This window comes from Anolis sagrei, chromosome X (genome assembly GCF_037176765.1).
Source record: "Anolis sagrei isolate rAnoSag1 chromosome X, rAnoSag1.mat, whole genome shotgun sequence".
In the NCBI taxonomy this organism is placed as follows: domain Eukaryota; kingdom Metazoa; phylum Chordata; class Lepidosauria; order Squamata; family Dactyloidae; genus Anolis; species Anolis sagrei.
In genome coordinates this window covers 51,070,557-51,088,404 of record NC_090034.1, presented here as the reverse complement: position 1 = coordinate 51,088,404, position 17,848 = coordinate 51,070,557, and the positions used below count along the sequence as shown (strand labels likewise).

Sequence of the window (17,848 nt, the reverse complement as noted above, 5' to 3'; positions counted from 1 at the left end):
TACAACAGGCAGTTAAGTAGGGCCATCTGGTGTTATCAAAGCTGAGAAAAGAGCTGGAGACATAACAATTGAAGTGTGATAGTGCTGGGGTTTAATGTAGATAGTAGAGATATGCGATCCATTAAAAATGGTTCAAAAGTCATTACAAAACTGGGGGCGCTGGCGCTTCGCTTCTAAAGTGTTTCTAAAGTATACTAAGTGAAAATTCTGTTACTATGACGAGACTAACAAAATATCGTTATTATTTCGTTACGGCAATTGCGCATAATTAAATTACTATAATTGGGGAAAATTCAAGGGCTCCTATCTCCCTCATTTTTACAGTTATTTGGGTGAAACTTGCTACAATGGTAGAACACATTGGCCACCATTAGTCCACCAAATTTCAGAATGTTTCTCTTTGCCCAATGGGCATGTCAATTTTTGGCAGGCTACTGCAATCGTCATCCTTTCCAGCTGGAATGAAATAAAAACCTCGGTAGCTTTCTCTTCAACTTGGTGAGATTTATTCTGGAATACTGGCTTCTTTTCTCACCAGGCAACCCAAATGGCTTGGATCTCTCTATCCACAGCCACTCTAAATTGCTCGACAACAATTGGACCAAACTTGCCACACAGAACCCCCCCTGCCTTGAAGGGACTCGCTGGCACGAGCCTCCCGCCACTCTTGCATCTCTCCCTCGTCCGCACATGTGCACCATGCTGCCATGTGCTGAACACACCTCCTCTCCCCTCTCCAAAAATAGACCCACTCTTGACTGAGAGGCCAGCCAATCACAACAGAGAAAAGCTCTTGGTGGGAGGATTCACCTCCTGTTTCCAAAAAGGAAGACAGATCTTCAGCCTTCTCTATCAATGGGGTTCCTAAGACCATCACAAATATGTGTTTTCTGATGGTCTTTGATGACCCCTCTGAAACCCTCTCACAACTCCCTCCAGGGGTCCCAACCCCCAGGTTGAGAAACACTGCACTAGATCATCTGTATCGATCAGGATGCAGATCTGTCTAAGGAACTTTCTCTCCAACTTGAATTGATCTGGAGTAAATGAATCTTCTTCCAAACCTTTGCTGTGCACGGATTTCATCCTAGGGATTGGCAGTCCAGGACATTACCCACAGTTTCCTGTTGCCACAGTAAATTCATATCACTGTGTTAGGACTCTAATAGCCGTAGGTCTGCGATGGCCATTTCACATTGCTGCAAACGGACCTACCTCTCACCGTCACACCTTTGAGCTGGAACCGACTGCCCAGCCACTGGGATGTGGCATTTTGAGTCTCTTGTCTGAAGGTTTCTTTCATGGTCTCCTTGCTGGGGATCATGTCGGGGTCGAAATAACACTTGCAGTCAACCACAATTGAGCCGTACCTGAAAGGGATTGGTTTAGGATCGGAACTCAGTACTTATTGTTTGGGGTTGAGGAGGATTTCTCACCAATTGGGATCCATCGTGAGAGTGAAGGGGAATGTGGCCCACTTTTAATGGAACCCAAAAGCTGCTGTCCCACCTTCAAATATGTAGAAATTGGGTTGTTGTAGGTTTTTTGGGGCTATATGGCCATGTTCTAGAGGCATTCTCTCCTGACGTTTCGCCTGCATCTATGGCAAGCATCCTCAGAGGTTGTGAGGATGCTTGCCATAGATGGAGGCGAAACATCAGGAGAGAATGCCTCTAGAACATGGCCATATAGCCCCCAAAAACATACAACAACCCAGTGATTTCGGCCATGAAAGCCTTCGACAATACATATGTAGAAATTCACCCTAAAGTAAGTACTGGCAACTACGAGGAAGGCCAGGGGCCAGTTTCCCTCCAGGCTTTTTACAAAGCAAGCCCAATATTATGCTGTATCTCAAAACAATGACAGGAAGTGATGTTGAATCACTGCCTGCTGAGAGAGTTGCCACTGTCCAACCGTCAACCCATTACACCACACTCCTTACTGACCTCAGTCCTGTAATAACGCAGACTTTGAATCCGTTGCTGATGCTGCTCCGGCCGAAGATCTGGTTCACCTGCAATGGTTAAACAGATCCATTTAAATCCCTAATATCCTGGAGAGCTCTTTGAAGACTTCCTATTGCTTCTGTGCCTTGGAATATCAATCCCAAGAGATTCAGTGCTCCAGAGAGCTTCTTGTACAACTCTTTCAGGGCTCATGACTCTGAGGAGCTCTTTTTCAGGCTCCTTATTGCTTTGGCATTTTGGAGACCACCTTGGAATCTCTCTCTCTATAGGTTCAGCACTCCAGAGAGCTTCTTTTATGACTCTCTATTAGGGTTAGGTACCTTGGAGACTTCAATGGAATATCTCAAAAAGTACAACATCCCGATAGCTCTTTTACAAGTCTCTATTGGGGAGTCTTTGAGACCGCCTTGGACTACTTCTCTCAATAGGTTCGGTACCCTAGATGGCTCTTTTGTGACTTTCTGTTGGGGTTCGTCATCTTGGAAACTTCCTTTCCCAATAGGTTCATCACCCCAGAGAGCTTCTTTTATGATTTTCTATTAAATGCTTTGGAAACCACCTTGGGCTATTATCAATAACTTCAGCATCTTAAAGACCTCTTTGGATTATCGCTCCCATTCGTTCCAGCATTCGCAAGAGCTCCTCGAAGTCACGACCAATTCTGGAAAAGATTTGGCTCCAGTAATACAAAACACAAAGAAAAATGGTCCTCACCTGGTCTTCGATGCTGGCCGCCAGGCGTTTGTATTCTGGAGATGATCTGTCTGTGTTGGTCAGATTTTCATTGATGATGGTGAAACCCAGTTCATAACCCACTCCTTCGGGAGTCAAGCTGGAAGGTGGGTATCCTGGAATGAATAAGAAACAGGCGGTTGTACATTAATGGGTACCAGATTGGTTCTTCCTCCTCCTTCTGTTGGAAATAGCAACCTTCTACAAGCTTTCTATACTAGTTATTTATTATTTTATTTACAGCTTTTATATTCCGCCCTTCTCACCCCGCAGGGGACTCAGGGCGGATTACAGTGTACACATATATGGCAAACATTCAATGCCAATTTTGACATACAACATATACAGACATAGACAGAGGCTATTTCACTTTTTCTGGCCGCCAGGGGAGCTGTCGCTTTCATCGTCCATCTGCGACACTGATGAAGTACTTCCGCATTCCCCGCATGCTTTTTGCTGGAGTGCTTGCTGGAGTCTTTTTTTTTTATGGCCTCATAAATTAGTTAATTTAGCCTCCCCACATTTTAAGGTGGTACCTAATTTTCCTACTTGACAGATGCAACTGTCTTTCAGGTTGCAAAGGTCAACAACAGGCTACACAATTGGTTGGAAACCCACTCCAACCCAGGCTGGCTTCGAACTCATGATCTTTTGGTCAGAGTGATTTGTTTTGTATAGCATTCAGATTGCTTAGTGTATTGTATATATGTCTATTAGTATGCGGTTTTCCTTAACTCTATGTTGTGGGAAGAGCTGCAGATCTGGGACTATTCAGGACTCAGGCTCCATTTTAGAAACAGTATGCTTTCAGAAATCAGTAGAAACAGAATGCTTTAGAGAACAGAGACTCCATTAGACTCTCAGACGGGAGAGATGCTTTCAGTGTTTCTCAACCTCATGCCGTGAACCCTTAATACAGTTCCTCGTGTTGTGGTGACCCCCAACCACAGCATTATTTTTGTTGCTATTTCATAACTGTAATTTTGCTATGGTTGTGAATCATATCTGATATGCAGGATGTATTTTTATTCGATGGACCAAATTTTGTAAAAATACCTGATACGCCTGAATTTGAATACTGGTGGAGTTGGGGAGGGTGGTTGATTTTGTCATTTGAGAGTTGTAGTTGCTGGAATTTAAAGTTCACCTACAATCAAAGAGCATTCTGAACTCCACCAACAATGGAAATGAACCAAATTTGGCACAAAAATTCCCATGACCAGCAGAAAATATTGGAAGGTTTTCGTGGGCATTGACCTTGAGTTTTGGAGGTGTCATTTGCTTACATCCAGACAGCACTGTGGACTCAAACGATGATGGATCTGGTCCAAATTTGTGTTATCTACACAGAGAAACTATTTCAAACCCTATCGATAACTGGATTGATATGCAATGTACCTGCATGCTGAATGCATTAAGATCTGTGAGTAAACCAACTATGTTACCTTTAAAGAAGACTACTTATTTTTGCTCTCTTGAGAGTGTGATTTAAACCAAGATGTTTTATGGGAGAGTAGATGTTTTTTGGGCAGCTGAAGAGAACACTTCTGAAACCCTGCTATATATGTGTGTGTGTTTTTGTGCATTGGTATATCTTTGACCCCAACAGTTCAAAGAGATACTGTATCTAGATATATCAGTTTAACAGCTGACTAACCTAATTGCCTCGCATGAATACTAGTGAATATTTACCACTAAGGAGAAGGTTGACTCAAGCAAGTTTTTAACTCTTATCAGGAATATTCCTGGTTTTCCCAAAAGGTTTCGAATAGTCATTTTCCAAAAGGTTATGGAGATATCAATTTTCCAAAAGGCTATGGCATCATTTTTCCAAAAGCTTCTTCAGCATCCTAATTTTTCCCCAGCAAAACTCAAGTCATGAAACTATATTTTCTCAAAAAGCGTTCATGGGAACCTTACATTTTCAAAACAGGTCACTAGGAAATCCTAGGGCATCCTTCTGGACAAAACCAACCAAGAAACCCCGCAATGGGGTTTCAACAGCTATGGAGTCAGAAAATTACACAGAAAATGATCTGGGATCTCAGCCAGAGTAGTTTCCCTTCTTTCTTTGGATTCCTTGTTGGTTGGACAAACAACTACCACATCAAACGGATGCTTACCATTCACCCGAAGGCTATTCTTCTCCATGTTCATATGTCTAAATTTGGTACCATCTTTGGTGAGATTGCGCAGCTCGTTGTAAACCTTCACGCGGTCAAAGGGGATGGCAAGCTGATTTTGCCAATAGCCGCAGAGTTGGTCTACCATGACTGCCGCCCCTGTTTCTGGAGATCTGAGAGAACGCAAAGACCTCTTAGAGAATTGCAAGGCATACCAGAAACGTGGAAAAGTGAATGTCTGTGGGGTGATAAAGCCACACCGGGTTTTCATTTAGGCTTTAAAGGAGTTCTTGAGTGAGCCACACGCACAAAATCAGAACCGAGTCGCTCAACTATAAGATGTACCCATTAAAGAGGTATTAAAGTTCAATCATTTGGAAGTGCAAACGCTTACCGAAAACGCTGCACTTTGCAACCGGTAAACGCTGGGCTGACGCTGGTCTTGTTGAGTAAGGATTCCATCTGGAGAAGGGAGAAAAATCATAGCAAACATAGTAATGAAGATGATGATAACTCGGACCTTCTGAACTCAGACTGACAGAGTTTTGGAGCACAATACTCCTGAACTCACAATCGTTTTTTTAAAAAAAAGACCCCAAGAGCCTCCCCGGATGATCTTAAACTGCGAGGTGGGACGTAGAGGGAGATGCGTTCGGACAAGTAAGCTGGGCCAGAACTGTATAGGGCTTTATAGGTCAAAACCAGCACTTTGAATTGAGCTCGGAATTGGACTGGCAGCCAGTGGAGCTGACACAATAAGGGGGTAGTATGCTCCCTGTATGTCGCCCCAGTTAGCAATCTGGCTGCTGCCCGTTGGACTAGTTGTAATTTACAAACAGTCTTCAAAGGCAGCCCCATGTAGAATGTGTTGAAGAAATCTATTCAGGATGTAACAAGAGCGTGGACCACCTTAGCCAGATCTGACTTCCCAAGGTATGGGTGCAGCTGGCACACAAGCTTTAACATTGCAAAAGCTCCCCTGGCCACTGCCGAAACATGGGGTTCCAGGCTCTGCGATGAATCCAGGATCACTCCCAAGCTGTGAACCTGCCTCTTCAGGGGGAGTGTAACCCCGTCCAACACAGGGTGTAACCCTATCCCCTGTTCAGCCTTTCGACTGACTAGGAGGACCTCTGTCTTGTCTGGATTCAACTTCAATTCGTTAGCCTCATCCAGTCCGACACAGTGGCCAAGGTCTGAACAGCCTCCTTAGTAACGGGTGGGAAGGAGTGACACATTTGGACATCATCTGTGTACAGATAACATACAGGTTCTCTGCGTACAGGTTCTCTGCGGAGGTCATCTACCAAGGGGACCAAAGCTGTCTTCATTCCGTGACCAGGCCTAAAACCAGATTGTCTTTTCCCATCATTTCATTCCATTGCCTTCCTCCCCTTCATCTTCCCGTTCTTCCTTCTTCTTCTCCTTTTCTCTCACAAACTGCTCCCCAAACTTTGGAAAACGTTGAGCACCATTTTCATTGTGGTTTTCCTTTTGGGTTTCCGAGCTTGTTAGAATGCATTTGTCTTTGGAATGGATAGGAATTGTTTGTCAGCCCCAACCAATAACAGTGGCTTAAGTGTTCGTGCATGAAATTGGAGTTTTCGCCTGAAAGCACGAGGTAATACTTACGATATATTTGACAACTCTTTCTGTGTCATTGAACTTGCGAGATCCAGGGGTCCCCATCTCCAGGGTGTAAGGCAAGCTGGACAAGGTATAGTTCACGGTGAAAGGCCTCAAAACGGGAGTCTTGGGGTCGGAATTCACTGGGGGTTGACCTGGAGGGTGGGAAATGAACATTGGTTCTGAAACTAACTTAAGGTGACCATATGTGAAGGTGAGTGACTTGCCATAAAGTCCTCCAATGGGTTTCTGTGGCTCAGCAAGGCCGGAATCCAGATCCCCCAGAATCTCAGTCCAACACTGTCATGACTATCTCTGATTACTATTTGAATTAATTTAATCTGAAAGTACCCAAAATGAAGTTTTCCATGTAAATATTTACCTAGAAGTTGCGTTCGCTCATTGTAACCTGGAAAGGAAAGAGAAAGAGTTGCCATAAATCACAAAACCAACTGGAATCACCCTCTTGATCGATCATTTCCAAATAGAGTAGACAGAATCACAACTGGAAGATTCAATTAGTATCTAGGATAGATTTGCGACACCAAAACTCTCTCCTTAAAAAGTTCTGGACCTTCAAAGGAAGTTATGATTCTGAGTTGGTCCTCTGGAGCCTTGTGTCCACTTCCGGACATCAATAATCATTATATTGATCAACCATGTTACCGTTAACATAGAGGCTATGTTCATCCAATTTGTAGGGTCCCATCCTGGTGAACCCCTTGGTCCTGTTGAGCACTTCGTGGTAGACATCCACTCGATCAAAGTCAGGGCTGGTGTGACGGCAGACAGAGTCGACTCCAGTTTCATCCCCATTTTTCACAGGTCTGGAAAGAAAGAAAGGTATCAAGAGGTGGGTCAACCATGAGAAGAATCAAGCAACGAAAAGCAATGAGATCACCCTATACCAGTATTTCTCAACCTTCCTAATGCCGTGACCCCTTAATACAGTCCCTCATGTTGCGGTGACCCCAACCATAACATTATTTTCATTGCTACTTCATGTAATTTTGCTACTGTGCTGAATATAATGTAAATATTTGATATGAAAGATGTATTTTCATTCACTGGACTGAATTTGGCACAAATACCCAATACGCCCAAATTTGAATACTGGTGGGGTTGCGGGGGTTGATTTTGCTATTTGGAAGTTGTGGTTGATGGGATTTATAGTTCACTTACAATCAAAGAGCATTCTGAACTCCACCGACAATGGAATTGAACCAAACGTGGCACACAGAACTCCCATGACCAGAAGAAAATACTGAAAGGGTTTGGTGGGTATTGACTTTGATCTTAGGAGTTGTAGTTCACCTAAATCCAGAGAGCACTGTGGACTCTAACAATGAGAGATCTGGACCAAACTTGGCACAAATATGCCATCTGCCCAAATGTGAATACTGGTGGAGTTTGAGGAAAATCGACCTTGACATTTGGAAGTCAAGTTGTAGTTGCTGGGATTGATAGTTCACCTACAATCAAAGAGCATTCTGAACGATAGAATTGGGCCAAACTTCCCATACAGGACCCCCATGCCTTGAAGGGACTCGCTGGTGCGAGCCTCCCTCCAGCCTCGCATGCTCTCCCTCGCTCACACATGTGCACCACGCTGCCATGAACTGAGCACGCCTGCTCTCCCCTCCCCACTTGGAGTCTCAGAAACAGCCCTCTCCATGGCTGAGAAGCTGGCCAAGCACATGGGAGGAGGGCTTGTGGTGGGAGGATTTGTGGAAGAGAAGGAAGAGAAGGACAGGCAGAGAGATTTTCAGCCTACCCTGCCAAAAAGGTTCCTAAGACCATCAGAAATAAAATATATGTTTTCTGATGGTCTTTGGCGAACCACTGAAACCCCCTCATGCCTGCCCCCTCCAGTAGTCCCAACCCCCAGGTTGAGAAACGCTGCCCTATACAATAGAAACTCTACATAAGAATGTCCCAACATAAGTTTTAACTTACAAATCTTCACTTGGCTTAGAGTGATGTTTTGACATGCGAACACTGTTTTGACCTATGAACCAGTTCTAATAGGAAGGCAGAGTGAAACAAAACCTGAACTGGATTTCTAGCAAGAGGAGTCTTCCTGCAAGGCAGAAACTCCAGTACCATCTGATTGCTTGCCCTCAACGTTCTAGGAGGAGTCAAATCTGGAGATTCCACTCCAGAAATTGCAGTCCACACTGGTACAGCAGAGTCTCAGCCTAAACCAGTGGTTCCCAATCTGTGGTCCATGGACCACCAGTGGTCAGCAAGAACGAAAATATGGTCCACGGCCTCACTATTACTACACCATTGACTCAAAACCACGTGACAACAAGAGCAACTGGTCTTGCAAAACCCTCTCATAGTGCCGAGGCAATGGGGATGCCAGGAGGGGAGAAGCTGACTACCCACAAAAGATTACTACTGCCACATCAGCTCTAGATTATTAGATATAGTTTTCTGTGGGCAAGCATATGTTCTGTATCAGAAACTAGAGCTGATGTGGTCAATCTTATGCAATTTTCTGAATCAGCACCCCAAATAACTAAACTGAATTTAAAGTTGACCAAAAACTGATTTGTAACCCTTTTGGTATTAATGTTGGAGAGTGGTCCTGGTCAAAGTAGTCCCTGTGCAAGTGATCCCTGGTCAAGTGGTCCCTGGTCAAAAAAGGGTTGGGAACCACTGGCCTAAACAGTGAGTACAGGACTTCCAGCAGATCGGAGCAACTCTTGCACCTCGTGGCTCACTGCCTCATCCTGCCTGTTTTTGCCTGTGTGTCTCAGCCTGCCTGCCTCAGCCTGCCTGCCTCAGCCTGCATGCCTCATGGCTCAGTACCTCAGCCTGCCTGCCTTTGCCTGGGTGCTCTTCTCCGCTTTCGGAGATTGCTGTCCACTGAGGAAGTTTGGGGCAGTGACATCTCTCGCCCATCCTCTCTTCGAATATCAGCCAGCAAGCCAATGCCTTAAATCAAGAAACAGCTTCCTAAGATCTACAGAGACACTCGCAGAAACACCACAGCAAGCAAGAGTCCAAAAGTGGCAGGCTAAAACCCAAAACCTCAATTAGTGTCTGATACCAAATGAGAGATTCCCTCCTGGACACACAGAAGACTGGATAACTTCGAAGGCGCTGAACAGACTGTGCTCTGGCACTACGAGATGCAGAGCTAATCTTAAGAAATGGGGCCAAAAAGTAGAGTCCATGACATGTGAGTGTGGTGAAGAGCAAACCACAGACCACCTATTACAATGCAGCCTGAGCCCTGCCATACAGTGGAGGACCTTCTTGTAGTAACACCAGAGGCACTCCAAGTGGCCAGCCTCTGGTCAAAGGAAATCTAGTATAATGCCAAGTTTTTAACTTTGTTTCTGGTTTTTGTATACATTGTAACTGTATTCTCAATTCGCTTCTGACACAATAAATACTTAAAAAAACTGTCACAGAAAAAAATTTAATTCTTAAGTCAAGGTATCACTGTATTGGAGGTTGACATACCTTAGAGTCATCACGTTGCATCCCTTAAACACTGGACCAATGTTGCTTTGGTTGAACATTCGGGCAAGCTGAAGCAAAAAGAGATGGTGTTGAGTATACCAAATGAACAGGGCTCCAGAGAACACAGAATCCATCCCATCCAAGGTGGACCTGGGCTTACCAAAGTCGTGAGTGGCATTTCTGTGGCGTTGAAGGCCTTCGACTTGGGAATCCCCATCTCTGGCTTGTGGCGGAGGTTGGTAATGATGAAATTCATGGTGAAATTCTCCACCGTCGGAGTCCTGATGGCTGCGGACCACATGGAACGGAATAGAAAGCATTACGATTAGATATCTAGCAAACTGTTGCCATGAACTGTATCAACACTGGGGTTTTTTTTTCATCCCTATTATGATAAGAAAAGGAATGCTGCTTGTTGGACCACTAAAGCAATATGTCATGGACCGCTGATCCCTAGGATGAAACCTACTCACAAACAGGATTTGAAATAGATTCCTTTCTTTCCAGATCATCACAATGATTAAGAATACGGAGGCACACTTACTTGTACGAACGAGAGCTTCATTATAACCTAGGAAAAAAGAAGAAAAGAACAGATAAGGAGAGTCTTCCAAGAGAAGGATTCTGACGGATAGCTTTACAGTGTGAATGTCAAGAGATCAGGTCTCAGCTAAAACCTCAAGTTTTACCATTGACGTAGAGGCTGTTTGGGTCCAGTTTGTAGGGACCCATCTTGGTGAACCCATAGGTCTTGTTAACCATTTCATGGTAGACTTTAATTCGGTCGAAGGCGGGGGCGGCGGAGTCATGTCGGTAAGCGCAGACAGCATCCATGCCGGTTTCATCACCATGGTTGAGAGATCTTCAAAGAGAGAAAAGGGCTTAAGCAGAAGTATTTTGAATCAGCTGAAAAGGCAGGGGAGGGGAAATCATTGCTAATGAAGGAAAGATATAGAAGAAGGAATAGGTTCACAAATAGAACAAACATCCTTGGAGGGTTGAGGGCTGTCCTTTGGAAGACTGGTCATTTCTCAGAAGTGCTCTAGTTGTGTTTCTCCACAGCAAAGGGTTGGACTAAATGGCCTCTGTGGTCTAGGATGCAATTATTTTATTATATATACCCACCAGCTTTCTCCTTTCTCCAGATTTGAGAAGGTCTACTTTCTCCAACTTTGAGACCTACTTTCTCCCTTCTCCAACTCTGAGAAGACTTAATTTCTCCCTTTTTCTTACTTGAGGAGGGATACTTTCCCTCTTGTCCAGCTCTTGAGGAAACCTATTTTCATCCTTCACCAGCTCTGAAAAGACCTACTTCCTCCCTTCTCCAGCTCTGCTTCAGCCCTGAGAAGACCTACTTTCTCCAGCTCTGAAGACCTACTTTCTCCCTCTGCCAGCTCTGAGGAAGTCTACTTTTCCCCTTCTCCAGCTCTGAGAAGACTTAATTTATCCCTTTTTCTTACTTGAGGAGGGATATTTTCCCTCTTCTCTAGCTCTTGAGGAAACCTATTTTCATCCTTCAGCAGCTCTGAGAAGACCTACTTCCTCCCTTATCCAGCTCTGCTTCAGCTCTGATACCTACTTTCTACTTTCTCCAGCTCTGAGAAGAACTACTTTCTCCCTTTGCCAGCCCTGAGGAAGACTACTTTCCCCCTTCTCCAGCTCTTGAGTAGGCTTACTTTCTCCCTTCTCCAGCTCTGAGAAGGTCTACCTTTTCCCTTCTCCAGCTCTAACACATACTTCCTCCCTTCTCCAGCTCTGAGAAAAACCTACTTTCCCTCTCCTACAGCTCTGAGAATACCTACTTTCCCCCTTCTGCAGCTCTGAGGCCTATTTTCTTTAGTTCTTCAGGAGGCCCGCTTTCTCTCTTCTCCAGCTCTGAGAAAGTCTGCTTTCCCCCTTCTCCAGCTCTTGAAGAGGCCTATTTTCTCCCTTCTCCAGCTTTGAGAAGGTCTGCCTCATAATGCCTCTATAGCAACATGGCTCCATTTGTAGCTCATTCTGTCCTTCTTTTCTCCCTTCTTTCCTACGCATGTCACTTGTCTTTCCCAGTGATATCACAGAGGGACACTCCACAAAGCAACAGCCAATCCAGTGACATCACAGAGGGCCATTCCACCTGTACCTTTGTGGTACAGACAGGCAAATGTACATATTTTGACATTTATATAGATAAATTAACATACATTTATCAGCAACTTACCTGAAAGTTGTCACTTGACACCCCAAATATCTTGAGCCGATAACATTGCTTTGGTTCAGCATCCTGCCAAGCTGAAGAAGAAAGGGTTGCACTGAGTATACTGAAGCTACAAGATACCCCAAATCTACTCCGTCCAGAATGAATCCAGGCTTACCAGAATTAGGAGTGGCCGTTCGGTCACGTTGAAGGTCTTCGAATGGTGGACTCCCATCTCTGGTTTGAACCGGAGGTTGGTGACGGTTAAATTTGCAGTGAAATGTTCCACCATTGGGGTTGGAGTTGTCTTGGGGGAAACGGCTTGAAAGGAAGATGAAAACAACATAACTGATATTCCTGATAAACTCGTCATGACCAACGTACCAGTGAATTACTTCATTTCCAATTTTATTTTTGCAGAATGAGTGCGCCATGATACAATTTTCTGGGTCAATGTTTATCAACGTGGTTTCTTAAAATATGTGTTTCCTGACTATTTACATTTTTTTTGCATATTCTTTCTATCCTGATTAATTAGAAGAATCATCAATTAAAGCATTGCTTGTGAGAGGCAAAAGTTAAGACTGTGGAAGCAACACTTACTTGTTTGGAGGTGCCCTTCATTATAATCTAAGAAAAGAAGGGGAGAAAGTATTGTTAGCTCATGTTTCATTGCTGTAGTATTTATTTATTATTTATTTACAGGATTTATATTCCGCCCTTCTTACCCTGAAGAGGACTCGGAGTGGATCACAGAACACATATGGCAAACATTCAATAATAATAATAATAATAATAATAATATAATAATAAAACTTTATTTATATACCGCTCCATCTCCCCGAGGGGACTCAGAGCGGTTCCCAGGTAACATCACAAAACATACAAAGTAAAACAACACAACCATAAGATTAACAAAACAATATAAGCATAAAATTGTCGCCATAACACACATATATTAAAAGTAAGCCTGCCTGTTCAAGGCAATTTAAAATTTTAAAGGCCAGGCCAAGATTTGTGCAAGCCCAAAAATTCTAGGGGGCCCAGGAATTAAGTGCAATGCTATGGCAGGCAACAATAATATTAGGTACGGGTCTGTGGCTGTTCATTCTGGGGCCGATTAGAGGAAGTGATCTGTGTAATTGGTAGGAAGAATAAGGCCGTATTCGACAATGTGTAAGACTGAGTTAGAACTGGTCATTTTCAAAGGCTTGTTGAAACCACCAGGTTTTCAAGCTCTTACGAAAGGAGGGGAGGGATGGGTCCTGTCTTATTTCCCTTGGAAGGGCGTTCCAGAGACGGGGGGCCACCATCGAGAAGGCCCTCTCTCTCATCCCCACCAACCGTGCTTGTGACAGAGGTGGGACCGAGAGGAGGACCTTCCCGGAAGATCTTAGAGTTCGTGCCAGTTCATAGAAAGAGGTGTGATCGCGGAGATAGGTGGGGCCTATCAATGCTGTTATACACTGACAAGACAGACAACTGGACATAGATAGATTTATATATAGGCTTTCTCATCTTGGGCAGCTTGGAGGCTGGGCTCGGTTCCGGCCACGGGGGGCGGGGCGTGTGTGGGTGCTGTCGCTCCACTTTCCCTGCCGAAGAGCTTTGTTCATAAACTTCCTCCTTGATCGAATTGCCAGCATTTTACTGGCATTTCCTCATGAGTGCCTTAAATACCTCCCTGCTTAAGCGGTACCTATTCATCTACTCACATTTCTGTTTTCGAAACTGCTAGGTAGGCAGAAGCTGGGCTAAAGCCAGGAGCTCACCCTGACCCGGGCTTTGAACTGTCAACCTTTTGGTTGGCAAGATTTACTGCACCTGGTTGTTAACCTGCTGTTTTAAAGCCCAGCCCATTTGATACTATCCTGAGGTGTTGTTATATGGCATTTGTATCTCATTGTATCTCAACCTCCACAGAGGGACTCAGGGCAGCTAACAAACCGGCACCCCATGGTGCCCACAACCAAAACATAAATATACAATTTAAATGACAATATAGCAATAAAACAGTAAAAACAGTATTAAACAGTATAAAAACAACCAAACAGTCAAAAGTCGCCAGTTTAAGTCATCGTCCAAGGAGCAGTCAGTCAGTTAGCAGCAACTTCCCATCGCACATCAGGGGGCCAATGCCAGGTAGCTTTTAGAGTTTATTATTTATTTACATTATTTCTATCCCACCATATCAGCCTGATTGCGACTCAGGGCGGCATACACAATCGGCACAATTCAATATTGGTTTTTAATGGGAATCTAAGCCACAATCACAATAAATATGCATTCAGAAAATAAAGAAAAGGAAAAGAAAAATATTATGGAATGTGCAACGGATATTTCATTTTGAAACTTGGCACGCCTGTAGGCAACATTTATGCCTTTAAACCTGCCAAGTTTCAGAACATTTCGGTCATCTACTGATTTTTAGGAATTTTAAAAAGTGTGCGTGTGTGGGGGGGGGGGGGGAGTGAGCAAGGTAATAAAAGAACGATATAGCGGAAATAATGCAACCATCACAGTAAACAGGGCACAGATGAGACAAATAAATATCAAGAGGGAAGCCAAACAGGGATGCACCCTTTCCCCAGCCCTATGACAGCCGCAATACAGGCTACGATAGCCTGAGAATGGAGAGACAATATAAAATGGGATTTAGAAACGTGGCAGGCTTATCTATCAGGATATATAATCAATGACTTCATAAATCAAAGGAAAAACAAGTATATAAATAGTCATACAGAACGAGACTAGAAATGGTCTGTTCTAATCAACAAAATAGATGGAAACAACAGATATAGCATTTTGAACCAGGCTTTAAACTGCTGCAATAACATCATTTAGAATTGCTGTTCCAGGAGAGTGGGGGGAATGGGGAGGAGGGTGTGGGTGATGGGAGATAACACATCTAAGGAATGTGTAAAGTGTCATTTAAGGAATATTTACTTTTGGAATAATGTATACTGAGATGAAGCTTGTATGGCAAAACTTTGTCAATTGCCGGGAGGTATCAATATTTTTTAAAAAGGAATTTAAACATGTTTTTACAATTTAAAAAATTACAAGAGGAATCCCCTTCAATTTCTGCACAATGAGCAACATAACCAAGGCATCGATGCTGCAAAGTTTCAGAAAGATTCTTTCATCTGTTGATTTTTAGGAAATTAAAAATGTTTTTAAAGCATATGTTTTTCTCTCCTACTAACTCCACAAGAAAACACAGACACCAAGAGGAGGAGACCAGCTTGCAGAAAACCGAGTGATTGGCTGACAAGGAAAAAAACCAGCATGTAGTTGCTGTTGTCAGTCACATCAGCCCCCTCGTCCTCTCCCACACCAGCATATGTTACATTGAAAAAAACACAGCTTGAAATGCTCCAAAAGATCAAATCTTTACTAATCCCTCCGAAATGTTTCAAAGGCTTTTGTTTTGATACATTTTTGGAGATTTGTATTAACGAATCATACACATCTCCAAATTACAAAACGGACCTCTGAAGCTTTGCACAGTCCTAATGGATATATGACAGTAAGCTCGATTTGAAGGCATTCAGGGATAGAGAAATGACACCAACTCTAAATGGGGACCTTGATAACACACTGAAAAAGCATACATTTATTTACCATTAACATAGAGGCTATTCGGGTTCAGCTGATAGGGACCCATCCTGGTGAACCCATTGGTCACGTTGACAAGTTCATGGTACACCTTCTCCCGGTCAAATGCGGAGTCATTGCGGTAAGTGCAGATGGAGTCCATTTTGGTTTGATCCCCATTTTTGACCGGTCTGGAAGGAAAGAAAAGAGGCTAAGCAAAAGTATTTGGCTGGAAAGTCACAACTGCTGAATATAAAAAAAAAAGAAATGTGTTCATTGGCCAAATTGATTTCTTTGGACGGTTGTATGTTCTTCTTCTTTTTTGGAGGTCCAAATGGAAAGAGTGACTGCTTTAGCTGTCATTCTAGATCATACAATTCCCATTCTAGATCATACACTTGCCAAGGATTTACCTAAAAGTGGTCACTTTGCAGCCCAAATACACCGAACGGATGCTGCTCTTGCTGAAGGATCTGTCAAGCTGGAGGAGAAAAGATTGCATAGAGTAATATATCAAATGAATGGGAAACACATAATCCACCGCCCCCCCCCCAACCAAAACAAAACCAGACTTACCAGAGTTGTGAGTGCCAGTTCTGTGGCATTGAAGGCCTTTGAATGGGGAACTCCCATCTCCGGCTTGTACCGGAGGTTGATGACGGTGAAATTTGTCGTGAAAGATCCTACCGTAGGCGTTTGGGGGGCTGTGGACCAGAGCAGAAGACAGCATGGTTTATGCCTAATGGATTTGTTTATGTGATCCATTATTATTTGGGACTCATTCTTTCATATTCTATTCCCCCCCCCCCCCCCAATATAGATTATCTCTTTGTTCTATTTAACCTTGCAGGGTTGTTATTGAGGTTTGTATCATTCTACTTGTGTTAACAACAACAACAACAACATATAAAAAAACATTTTATTCCCCCCAGATTATTTATTATGCTTTAATCAATTCCTTGGAGTGACTATATTCCCTTCATCATTTTGACATCCTGTGCTGATCATTCTACATGCATCATTTCTATAATGTTCAAATAATCATAATAGGAATAGTAGTAATAACAATATAATAATAATAATAATAATAATAATAATAATAATAATAATGCTTTATGGCCATGTTCTAGAGGCATTTCTCCTGACTTTTCGCCTGCATCTATGGCAAGCATCCTCAGAGGTATGGCAAGCATCTATGCTTGCCATAGATGCAGGCGAAACGTCAGGAGAAATGCCTCTAGAACATGGCCATATAGCCCGAAAAAACCCACAAGAACTTAGTGATTCCAGCCATGAAAGCCTTCGACAATACACAATAATGCTTTATTTATATTCCGCCAGCATCTCCCCAAAGGAACTCGGAACGGCTCACAAAAGCACTCCAAAGTGCTGCACACATAAATACACACTACATGAGCATACAAAACGACAACAAGATAGATTTACACAACAATTTCACCTAAAAAGGTCACATAATAAGATTTAAAATTCCATAAAACGCAGCAGTACCTGCGGATAAAAATGGCTCTCTTCAAGTATCAGTCCAAAGTACCAGAGTTGAACAATCACTAAGTCCTCGAGTCTAATCACTAAAATTCTAATCAAGGTCAAAGGCCTGTTTAAAAAGCCATGTTTTCAGATTAGAACGAAAAACTTGAAGAGTGGGGGCTACCTAATCTCTCTAGGGAGGAAATTCCAGAACCGGGGGGGGGGGGGGGGGGGCACCAGTGAGAAGGCCTTCTTTCTCGTTCCCACCAATTATTCTTGGGACAAAGGTGGGAACAAGAGGAGGGCCTCCCTGGTAGATCTCAGAGCCCACACCGGTTCATAGAAGGAGTTGCAGTCATGATGATAGGTTGGTTCTGAAGTGCGTAGGGTAATAACCTGTACTTTGAATTGGGCCGGAAGCTTGTCAGCACCCAGTGGAGCTGCTTCAATAGGGGTGTGGTGTGCTCCCTATAGCTAGCCCCAGTTAGTAATCTGGCTGCCGATCTTGACACCAATTGCAGCTTTCAAGTGGTCTTCAAAGGCAGAGTGCATTGCAATAGTCCATTCTAGATGTAACTAAGGAATGGACCACCATAGCCATGTCAGGCTTTTCAAGGTACAGTTGCAGCTGACACACTGGTTTTAACTGTGCGAAGGCC

General features: G+C 43.5%; 1 protein-coding gene across 1 annotated transcript in view; it reads right to left on the bottom strand.

Moving 5' to 3' along the window:
- LOC132781484 (mucin-16-like) overlaps positions 1–17,848 on the bottom strand; it is a 50,596-nt gene that overhangs the window by 6,913 nt on the left and 25,835 nt on the right. Inside the window, exons 18-35 of the mRNA XM_067460732.1 lie at positions 16,278–16,405; positions 16,115–16,182; positions 15,729–15,892; positions 12,708–12,734; positions 12,283–12,425; positions 12,129–12,199; positions 10,618–10,790; positions 10,473–10,499; positions 10,089–10,216; positions 9,929–9,996; positions 7,118–7,278; positions 6,834–6,860; positions 6,458–6,606; positions 5,220–5,287; positions 4,826–4,998; positions 2,685–2,818; positions 1,950–2,017; positions 1,216–1,370 (exon numbers count right to left, since the gene is read on the bottom strand). Of these exons, the coding sequence (XP_067316833.1) occupies positions 1,216–1,370; positions 1,950–2,017; positions 2,685–2,818; positions 4,826–4,998; positions 5,220–5,287; positions 6,458–6,606; positions 6,834–6,860; positions 7,118–7,278; positions 9,929–9,996; positions 10,089–10,216; positions 10,473–10,499; positions 10,618–10,790; positions 12,129–12,199; positions 12,283–12,425; positions 12,708–12,734; positions 15,729–15,892; positions 16,115–16,182; positions 16,278–16,405 (1,932 nt within the window). The remainder of the gene's footprint in view (positions 1–1,215; positions 1,371–1,949; positions 2,018–2,684; positions 2,819–4,825; positions 4,999–5,219; positions 5,288–6,457; positions 6,607–6,833; positions 6,861–7,117; positions 7,279–9,928; positions 9,997–10,088; positions 10,217–10,472; positions 10,500–10,617; positions 10,791–12,128; positions 12,200–12,282; positions 12,426–12,707; positions 12,735–15,728; positions 15,893–16,114; positions 16,183–16,277; positions 16,406–17,848) is intronic.